This window comes from Eutrema salsugineum, unplaced genomic scaffold, assembly GCF_000478725.1.
Source record: "Eutrema salsugineum unplaced genomic scaffold, Eutsalg1_0 scaffold_6, whole genome shotgun sequence".
Lineage (NCBI taxonomy): Eukaryota > Viridiplantae > Streptophyta > Magnoliopsida > Brassicales > Brassicaceae > Eutrema > Eutrema salsugineum.
This window is the reverse complement of record NW_006256547.1, coordinates 8,151,420-8,162,368: the sequence shown is the minus strand read 5'-3', so window position 1 is coordinate 8,162,368 and position 10,949 is coordinate 8,151,420. Positions and strand designations below refer to the sequence as shown.

General features: G+C 51.8%; 1 protein-coding gene across 1 annotated transcript; it reads left to right on the top strand.

Moving 5' to 3' along the window:
* The first annotated feature begins 2,272 nt into the window (after positions 1-2,272).
* Positions 2,273-5,195, top strand: LOC112083435 (meiosis-specific protein ASY2-like). The gene is made up of 7 exons (XM_024151463.1): positions 2,273-3,110; positions 3,179-3,250; positions 3,325-4,076; positions 4,145-4,345; positions 4,408-4,707; positions 4,768-4,879; positions 4,975-5,195. The coding sequence occupies exons 1-7, from the start codon at positions 2,273-2,275 to the stop codon at positions 5,193-5,195; spliced, it is 2,496 nt and encodes an 831-aa protein (XP_024007231.1).
* Positions 5,196-10,949: the final 5,754 nt, after the last annotated feature.

Below are 10,949 nucleotides of genomic sequence, written 5' to 3'. Positions count from 1 at the left end.
TTCTCTGTGTGCTCTGTTCTTAATTCTGTTTCTCTTCTTCGTCTTCGTTGAGAGATGTGCGTGGGAGAGATTCATATAATCGGAGATACTTTATCTTGTTCCAACAATCGATCAAGCTAAAAGATCAGGTTTAAAGCGCTACAATCTTCCAAAGAAACATTGAATTGTTATACTTCAGAAAATCCATGATGATTAGGTGGTTTTTTGTTAGGAGGAAAAACTCGACAACCCATAAATGACTAATTACTCAGAGATAGACAAAGAGATGACTTTCAATCTAAAAAATATCAGAGAGAGAACAAGATCAATATTATATCGAGCTACAACTGTCAAATCATTGGCAAATTTGGGGATAAACATAACTCGTTGTTAGGTGAAAATATGTGTATATGTATGATGTTTAAGAAAGTAAGAATCCTTGTGACATGCCCTTCTGGTTGCACATTATTTGGATCTTTTATGGAACACATTAATCGGTTATAAAATATCAACATGAATGAAAAAATTGTAATAACTGCCTATACTTTAGTTTTAATAAAAAAGAACCCTCAATTTATGAACACCATAAAGAATAAAATACTTTTCTTTAGACTACCATAATAACCCATATTACTAATGTGAGATAGAATCATGGAAGGATGGTGATCTTATTTTCTCTTTCCACTTTTTCACTATTTAACTAGCTGCATAAATTGCAATTTTGTTTTCTATTCCAAATTTTCATTTCATCTTATTTATCCAGAGAGAGATCCTAAAGATGTTGACATACTAGAGGAAATTAGCAGTTTTGTCTTTTTTATGTCATCTCACACATGAAGCAATCTAGACGTCCTAAAATAGTTAGGATACCATCAACAAGAAAAGTACCGGTAAGTTGAAAAGAATAACTGTTATAATTCATCAAAATTGTGAATTTTAAATTTGTAAGTAGCAAAGGTAAAAGGTTGGTACCAAACAAATGTACTTGTTGTAAAAAAGAATGACATAATGAGACAATATACACTAACCCAATCTGAGTTAATTTGTGTTTGTTAAATATGTTTAGTATGGTAAAACAATCACATTGTTTGTTAAATATGTTTAATATGGTAAAACAATCACATTTTGGAAGAGATTAAGGTTTTTAGGTGTAATTGTTATTGTGGTTGTTGATCCTGGAGATCACTAAGTATGTTTAACAGATGATGAGAATGATTAGAGATGATTTCGGGGCAAGATTTTCGTATAATAAGAGTGATTCAGTTCGGGGAGGAAGAGAAAGTGTCAGCTCGGAGCCGTGAGTAGAGTTTGTAAAGAGAGAATAGTTAGCGTTTCGAACTAAGTCTGGAAAGAGTCCAGTTCGGTGCTTTTAATATTGTTACAGCGAGTTCGGTAAAGAGACAAGTGTATTAAAGTAGAGAGAGAGAGTAATAAATTTCAGATCCGCTCATAAATAATCTATGAGGAGTATTTATAGCGGAAGTTGGGAGACGAGTTTCCTCCAAATCGGGACGACGTGGCAGCTTTGGCGCATCTCGCGGGTATGGCGTCTCGAGCCGCGCGTCCGAACCACTCCGCAGCGAGTGATGATGGTCCTTCGCCGAGCTACTTGCGCAGAAAGGTTACTGTAGACGACCTGCTTACTACACGTGTCGCATCCTGCTCGGTTCCGGGTACTGTAGATCGGCGCAGTGATGATGACGATTTAGGTGGAGTCATGCTGACTGGATTGTTGACTTTTGGCTGGGCTTTATTGTCTTACTATGGGCTTTATTATTGAGGATGGGCCTAGCTAATTGGGGGTGCTAAGCCCACCTCCAACAATAGCCCCCCCCCCAGTTCTGTGTATGAGAGGTTGTTGAATGCGCCGAATTCGTGGTGTCGATTAGCTCGGCCCATCGCAGGTCGGTAGTATGTGGGTTTTAGGGCGAACTTCCTCGCGCTCTAGTATAGGCGGGAAACAGATCAAGATCTCCCGCGGAAAACCTAGGAACCTCCGCACATGACCAGCACGCGGAGACATGAAAGGACGTTTGTTGCTGCTTTTTATTTCTGTGCGTCTCGAGGACGGTACCGAAGCGGCGTCATCATTAGGTTTGCTAGGTGTCGATCACTCTCCTCTTGATTGGTTATTTTTCCTTTCTTCTTTTATTTAAATGCTCTTCTCCTTCCTTCCTCTTACTTTTGCTTTCGCGTAGGAAACAGAAACGGAAAAAGAACTTCTCCTCTTTGCTCCTTCGATTCTATTCCCCTTCTCTTTTTCTTTTCCGATTTTGATTTTTAGCGTTTTGTGATGGCGGATATCTTCGATACGATTTCGGCTGAGTCTCAGACCGAATCTGGCTCCCGAGAGGAGTGCGGCGAGATGCTCCCGGAAAGTTCTTCGCCGGCGACCAGTTCGGAGCGCACGGGTTCTCCTCATTGTGACGAAGAAGACGTAGGGGGGGGGGATCTTCCGCTGATCGACCGGGCCAAAAGGAAAGCGCCTCAGACCAGGGGTTCGAGAGGCGGCGGACACCGTAGGGGTGAGTGCGGCGGTCAGGCCGGAGGTGGCGAAAAAAATCCGCGACCCCGGAGGTCTAAAGCTCTGAAGCCTCCTCGAGTTTCTTATGCGGATGGGGGATCGGGAACCTGGAGCAATTCGAAATCCATCTCGGCGATGATTTCTGGGTGCGGGTTTCCGTCTGATGTCGAGGTCCGAATTCCCGCTGAGGATGATCGCCCCTGGCGTCCTCCGAGTGGGTTTGTATGCCTGTGCGAGGCTTATTTTACGAGATGCAGGCTGCGCTTCCCCCTTCCCGATTTGTTTGTCTCGTATTGTCATCGGCGGGACTTGGCGTTTTCGCAGATATGCCCGACGACCGTGCAGAACATGGTCGTGTTGTTGACTTTTGGGTCGGAGAGCGGTGTTGACGTGTCGCTTGATCTTTTCAAAGATCTTACCAATCACAAGAGTAATCCCGCTATACCGGGCTCATATTATGCTTCCTCCAAGGTGGGGTTGGACATGACGTCTGACAAGCCGAGCAAGGTTGGCGAATGGGATCGCAGCTACTTTTATGTGCGGGCTAACGAAACGGCCGGTCTCGTTCCAGGTCGGAGCTATCGAACTGATTGGAATTTTTCTCCTGGTAAGGTCCCTTCATATTTGTTTGGCTTGGCGACTTTTTGACTTTTATGACATGAGTTTTTTTTGTAGTGTCGCACCGAGATGGACCCAGAATAGGTGACTATGAACCGCTCCTCGTTAAGCTTAGGTCGGTCCCGAGGCGTAAGTGGGCGGATTATTTTTTGGTTTGTTTAGCTGGTTATTACGGTGTTGTGGGGTTGACGCGTTATTCTCAGTTCGCTCCCGTTTCACAATTCCTTCGTACGCGGCTACGCTTATTCTCATGCCGACCGTCCCGAATTGTGGTGCTTCTGTCGATGAGGAGGCGGAGAACGTTCCCGCACTGAGGAGGAGGATGGCTTCTGAGAGGGAAAGGGAAGATGGTGTCGCTTCGGACGCGGCATCTAAAAGATGGAGGACGGGGGAGGTGGAAGGCGCGACGTCCGAGCCAGGGCCGATGCAGTCTGGTGAACGGGAAAGCGGGGTCCCTGAATCTCAGGGGGCTGATCTTCCAGTGGGTAGAGGGGATCAGGGCGTCGAGGGAACCGTGGCGGCCGATCTCGCGGCGGAAGATCGGGAGGGCGGTGGCGACGGTACTCAGGTAGATGATCTGCCTGAGGGCCAAGGAGGTCGGGACGATGTTGGTCCCGAGGGCGGGGATGCTGAGATGGACGGGGACGACCTGCCTGGTGGGGGTAATAGTGAGATCGTTTCTCAACACCATGAGGGTGGGGAGGGCGAAGGTCAGAGGGACGAAGAAGAGACCGGAGCGCGGGCACCGGGGATGCCTACCAATGAACCGGGTCTGCAGGAGGATCACCGCTTCGATTTTAGCTATCGCGAAGCAGGCCGGAGCATTCACTGTGATAAACGTCAGTGCTCCAATCTTATCTATGCGGCGTCGCATGGGAGGCAGGAACCCTATCGCTCCGTTGAGGACTTGGCTGTAACCGCGAACTTCCAGATAGCTTCGTGGGATTTGATTCGGGTAAGTTCGAGAGCTCGCAATTGTATTGGTTGTGTTGTTCCAGATGACTGAATATATATTCTGTGCAGGCCGGGGCGTGTCTGACCGCCATATGCGAAGGCTATGAGAAGCGGCTCGACGATGCTCAAGAAGAGATCGGCAGGTCGACAGACCGAGTGGTGGCTCTCGAGCAAGAGCAGATCCTGGCGGGGGAGAAGATTCAGTGGCTAGAGCGACAATTGGCGGAAGAACGAGCGCACTCTGCCGCACTAAGGGAGGCCTCGGCTGAGGTGGGGAGGCTCTGAGCCGAACTGGAGCAGGAAAGGGCGAAATCGAGGGGTTGGAGGAGCAGACCTCTATCGCGTCCGAGGTGGCGAGGGTGGCGACCGTCGAACGGGATACGCTGCAGTCCAATCTCGATGCGGAGAGGGTGAAGTCCGCCGATCTTGAGGCGCGAGTGGCCAGCTTGTCGGATGTGATTAGGATACTCTTTTCGAAGCGGGAACATCATAAGGCTGAGTCCATGCGGGTATCGGATATGTACCTCCGGTTGCATGAGAAGGTCAAGGCTGCCGAGGACCATCTCGCCAGGGAGAACGCACGTATCGCGACTGCGCAAGCGGAGAGGAAGCAGAGGTGGCAAGCGAAGATGGTCAGAATCCGAGCTCATTTGGCTGGTCGGGAGTAGGAGACGCTGGTCCACCTTGTTCAGAGTCAGGTGGTGGGGACGCACGAGTGTCTCATGAGGTTGAAAGACGCATATGGCTTGACGCCTCCTCCGGAAGTCTTAGAGAAGCTGAAGAGCGATGAGGCCGACTACAGAGGCCAGCTCGAGAAGATCGACTATCCCGATCTGACTCCGGACGACCTCTGTCTCCCAAGCGATGCCCTGAAACTGCTCTGCTCGTATATGTGGTAGAGAGGACCGGGACCGGTCAGGCGTCAGTGGCCTCCGTGGCTGCGCCGAGTTCGTCTTCGGTGCCTGGCCAAGGCGTGGTGCCTCCCGTGCCGGACTCCTCGAACCCTGATCCGTCCTCAGGAGGGAGAGGTGGAGCGGCGGAAATGACCCAGCCCTTTCGCGGTCAATTCGGGACGAACGCGCAGATGTTGAGCCCAGAGGATGCTAGGGACCTGCGTTGATGAAGCTTGAGTTCTCTTTCCCCCCCCTCTTTTTTTTTTTTTTTTGGGTTGTAGGCCGAAGTGCCAAGATTCCGATGTAGGCCTTGTGCCGTTTGTACATATTTAGAAATTCAAAGGAAAATTTCATTTCTGTACAATGCGAGATTGAGTTCGGCTTATATGTCAGAAATTGTATTATGAGTGCGAGTAGCTAGCTCGGCTAAAAACACTTATAGGTTGTGTGTTGCGCGATGCAGATCGGAATCTGGCTAAAGACACTTAACAGTTTGTGTGTCGATAGATGCGAGTCGGAACTCGGTTGAAATACTTATTGGTTTGTGTGTTTAGGGAGGCGAGTAAGGACTCGGCTATATTTGAGCTCGGAAGCCGAATTTAGAGAAATATATTTTTTTAATAATAATAGTTGTGCCCGGGTTGGGCTGCCTACGTACCCTTCCGAAGAAGGGATCAAGCCAGTCGTAGTTCGGTTATTTTTACATTGGTAGGTTTGGATTTTCGAGGTCGGGAGCTGAGTGGCGCGATCTGCCTAGTAGTAGAATCGCTTGAGAATGGCCGCGTTCCATGAGCGCGGGATTGCGTCGCCTGCCATAGTAACGAGCTCGTACACACCGGGTTTGACGATTTTTGCGATGAGGAAGGGGCCTTCTCAGCTGGCTCCGAGCTTGCCCGCGTTGATCCGCCGTGTTTTCGAACACTTTTCGCAAAACCAGGTCACCTTCTGTGAAGAATCTGCCTTTGACCTTTTTGTTGTAATACTTGGAGGTGAGCTTCTGGTAATTCTGCATGCGAAGCAGAGATCGGGGTCTTGTTGTGAGCATCGAGCGGCGATTGTGGGGAGTCCGACCTCCGAGGGGGCCATTGCTTCCATGCCGTGCGACAGACTGAAGGGAGTTCGTCCTGTTGTGCGCCGAGGTGTAGTTCGATGAGACCACAGGACTCCATCGAGCTCGTCTGCCCAGAGACCCTTTTTTTCGTCTAGTCGTTTTTTGAGGCCGTCCAAGATTGTTTTGTTTGTTGCTTCGGCCTGCCCGTTTCCTTGTGGGTACCTCGGGGTAGACTTGCTCAGCCTGATCTTCCATTTTTCACAGAATTCTTCGAAAATGATCGACGTAAACTGGGCGCTGTTATCCGTAACGATCTCGTAGGGTAGACCGTGGCGACAGATGATAAATTTCCATACGAACTTGCGGACGTCCTCGGCGGTGATCTGGGCGTAGGATTCAGCTTCGACCCATTTGGTGAAGTAGTCCGTCATGACGAGGAGGAAATGCTTTTGGCGGGATCTTGGCAGCGGTCCCACGATGTCCATGGCCCAACGCATGAATGGGTAGGGCGGTGATGCCGTGGTGAGTAGCTCGGTGGGCGAATGGATCATGGGACCGTGACGTTGGCATTTCTCGCACCGGGCTGCAAACTTGTTGCAGTCCTCGATCATTGTTGGCCAGTAATGTCCTTGGTTACGGATCCGGAGTGCGAGAGTTCGGCCGGTACAGTGGCTTCCTCCAGCGCCTTCGTGCATCTCCTTCATGACGTCGATTGTTTCGTCTCCGTGGAGACAGCTGAGCAGGGCGCCAGTTTCGCTCCACCGAAATAAGTTTCCGTCGGTCTGGAAATACTTGGCGGCTTTCTTCTTTAATCTCCGAGCCGCCCAGCGGTCGTCAGGGACCGTCCCGCTGATGATATATGACAGGATGTCAGCTCGCCAATCTGGTTTAACGGGCTCGGGCGGGGGAGGTGGCAGGTTCTCACCGTCCTGGGCATCCTGCTCTTCGATTGGGTCATCGGCGAGGAAATCGTTGATGAGGCAGATCCCCTTCGGGAGCTCTATGCTGGGGGAATCGATGCTCTCAACGAGGATTACTCGGCGCTGAGTCGGGTCCGAGGTGGAGGCCAGAGCGGCTAGGGCGTTTACAGAATCTTGGTGAGATGAAATTAGGAGAACTCGGAGGCCAGGTCTTGGACAACCTTTAGATAGGCTTCCATGCGGTCGTTCTTGGCTTTATACTCGCCACTGAATTGGTTTGCGACGAGCTGGGAGTCGCAATATGCTTGGATCTTCCTGACCCCGATCTCCTTTGCCAGTCGCAAGCCGGCTATCAGGGCCTCGTACTCTGCCTCGTGATTCGATGCCTGGAATGCTAACCGGAATGACTGTTCTAGTACCTCGTGGGTCGGTGATTTCAAGCGGATGCCGACGCCAGAGCCATGCTTTGAGGCCGAACCGTCGACATGAAGGCTCCATTTCTCATCGGGCGCTTCGCCGGTTAATTCGGGAGCGAGTTCGACGAGGAAGTCTACCAATACTTGGGACTTCGCAGCGGTCCGCCCTCGATAGTCGATGTCGTATTCGCTGAGTTCTACCGCCCACTTCGCCATCCTTCCCGACTGGCTCGGGCTGTGAAGGATTGTCCGCAGAGGGTGTGTAGTTAGGACGGCGACAGTGTGAGATTGGAAGTAGGGGCGGAGCTTCCGGGCTGCTGTTATGACGGCTAACGCCAGTTTCTCCATGGTCGGGTACCTGCTCTCGGCTCCATCCAGGGATTTAGAGACGCAGAAAACCGGCTTTTGCTCTCCTCGGTCTTCTCGAACAAGGACACCGCTTACACCCGACGTGGACACGGCGATGTATAGATACAAGGTTTCTCCATCTTCGGGCTTGGCTAGGACGGGCGGAGTCGAGAGATATTCCTTTAGTTGCTGAAACGCCAGCTCGCACTTGTCGTCCCATTCAAACTTTTTGTTTCCTCGGAGCAGTTGATAAAAGGGCAAACATTTATCAGTGGAACGCGAGATAAATCGGTTGAGGGCGGCAATTCTTCCGGTGAGGCGCTGGACTTTGCGAGTGTTCTTTGGTGACTGCAATTCAAGGACGGCCTGGATTTGCTTCGGGTTAGCCTCTATCCCACGCTGAGTGACTACATAGCCGAGAAATTCTCCCGAGGTGATGCCAAAGGTGCACTTCCCGGGGTTGAGCTTCATGCCGTACTCGTTCAGAGTTTTGAAGCACCTTTTTAGGTGACCAACGTGATCGTCTGCCACCATAGATTTGACGAGCATGTCGTCTATGTACACCTCCATTGTGCGTCCGAGCTGATCGGCGAACATCTTGTTCACAAGGCGCTGATAGGTGGCTCCGGCGTTTTTGAGCCCAAACGGCATGACCTTGTTGCAGTAGGTTCCGCGGTCCGTGATGAATGCTGTCTTCTCCCTATCGTCAGGGTGCATGAAGATTTGGTTGTAGCCCGAGAAAGCGTCCATGAAAGAGAGTAGCTCGTTCCCTGATGTCGCCTCGACGACCTGGTCGATTCTTGGAAGGGGGAAGCAGTCCTTCGGGCAGGCCTTGTTGAGGTCGGTGAAGTCCACGCAGACTCTTCATTTGCCGTTTTTCTTTTTGACCACGACCGGGTTTGCGAGCCAATCCGGATACTTCACCTCGGTGATTTGCCCGGCTGCCGTTAGCCTAACTTTCACCTCTTCTGCTTGATAGGCCGGAAGGTTGGGTCGACGTTAAGTTCATGGCTGCATATGGCCGGGTTGATGCCGGGCATGTCGCTGGTTGACCAAGCGAAGCTCGAGACGATCTGCCTGGCCTTGCTCCCCTGGGAGCTCGGGTCTGACGACGTTGCAGGCAGGAACTCCGTTGCGGCTTATCGTGGCGCAGAGCTGAGTACGGGTGGCGTTGCGGAGCTTGTGCTCGATAATGAAGCACGAGCGCAAGATCCTCTGGTCGCTCCGGACTGTGAATGTACTGGTCTAGTTGGGGAATTTGAGGCACTGGTGGTAGGTCGAGGTGACTGCCTTCATCGAATGCAACCAAGGAGTTCCGAGGATGATATTGTATATGGCTGGCCGGTCAACGACGGTGAATTTGACTATTTTTGTTACCCGACCTACGTAGACCCTATCGATGTGATTATATCTCCTGCGAAGCCGGTCAGGGGAGTGAGGGTTGGCTACATCTCGACGCCATGTAAGTCCATCTTTTCGAGGACTTCCTTGAAGATGAGATCTACCGAGCTGCCCGTGTCGACAAGTACCCGAGTCACATCGCAGTCTGCTACGAGAATTTGGATGACGAGGGGGTCGTTGTGAGGTTGGTCGACTCCCTCGGCGTCCTCCTCGGAGAACGTTATTCCCCTACCGCTTGTGTCCTGAGCGTTGGTTGCTCTGATCTTTGCCACCCACATCTCTGTCGGGGTGGACTTCCGCTCGTGGAATTTGATCGAGCGAACCGAATCGTTGTAGGACAGGAGACCGCCCATGATCATTCCGATCATTGTTCGAGCCGGCGGTGGACGCCTGTCTCTGAGGTGCGACCTGCTGTTGCTGTTGTTGTAGTTGTTGTTGTTGTAACTGTTGTAGTTGTTGTAGTTGTTGGACGGGCTGGACTCTATCGTTTTCGCGAGAGGGAGAGCGCTGGCGGCGATTATCTTGTTGAGCTCGGTTGTCTTGACGACGCCGGTTATCATTTCAACCTCGGCCGCGCGGCTGCTGCTGGTCGGGGACTCTAATTCCCCCATTCTGGTACTGAGCGAGGAGAGCTTCCTGAAGGTTTCGGCACTGCTCGGTTGAGTGCCCCTTCAGTTGGTGGTACTCGCAGAACGCCTGGTTGTCTCTGGTAGCAGGAGCGGCAGCTCGTTCATGGACGACCTGAGCCGGGGACGGCAACTGGGCCGGTGGCGGTGCCTCGACGGTGCGATACCATTTGTTTGATGGGAGAGGCTGCTGATAATACTGCTGCGATGAGCTGGGTACGGCCATCCCAGGTCGGTTATACTGCGTATCGACTGCGCAGTGGGGGCTGTCTACGCGGAAGACGGCTAGAGCTTCTTCGACGGGACACGAGGTCGTTGCATCGCTGATGAGAAAGGTTGCGGCCTGCCTGCGCTGATATTCCTCGTCGTAGTGTTGACGGGGTTCGTGGTATTCGTCCTGAGCTTTTTCCTTTTGAGGTGGATTTTTCTGGGAACGAGCTTCCTAAGACTTGCCCTCTCCTCCTCGACTTCAATATGTAGCCCGGCGCGGTATAATGCGTCTTCCAGAGTGTGCGGCGTATTGAGCTTTAGTTCGTCCTTGAAGGCCGAGTCGAAGTGGAGGGCTTTCCTCAGGGCTGGGATGGCGGACTCGTCCGACACTGAGGTGCGGGAGGCCGTCGCTTTGAAGCACTCGATGAACGATCGGAGGGATTCTTTCGGTCCCTGGCTCAAGGCCCAGAGATCGGCAGTTGAAGCAGAACGCTGGATAAATATAGAATAATATTTGTGGAAGGCGGTCGAGAGCGCCTTGAAGCTATCGATCGAGTGCGTCTCCAGCCTGGAGAACCAAGTCAGGGCAGGGCCGACCAGGTTTTCCACGAAGAGTTGGCAGTGTCCGGCCTCGCGCTCTACGGGCGTGAAGTGAGCTCGTCCCATGGCGATGGTGAATGTCTTTAGATACTGTGTGGGATCGGTATCTCCGGCGTATGGTGGGAGCTTCACTTTGCTGACGTGGCGGAAAGGAGTGGAGGCGATTTGGTGCGTGAACGGCGTGTTTTGCGTCTCCTGCAAGACACAATCTATTTCGGGGGCCGAACTCGTGGCTCGATGGACCTTGGAGCTCATCTCGCGAATTTTTTCCTTAATGGCCTCGATCTCCGCGTCGCGGTCTCGCTCTGCGGCCATCTGTCGGAACGCCTCCGGGCTAGAATGCTGAGGTTGCATTTCGGCCGAGCGATTTGCCAACTGGGTGGATCTCCGACTTGGTCCGGCTGACTCG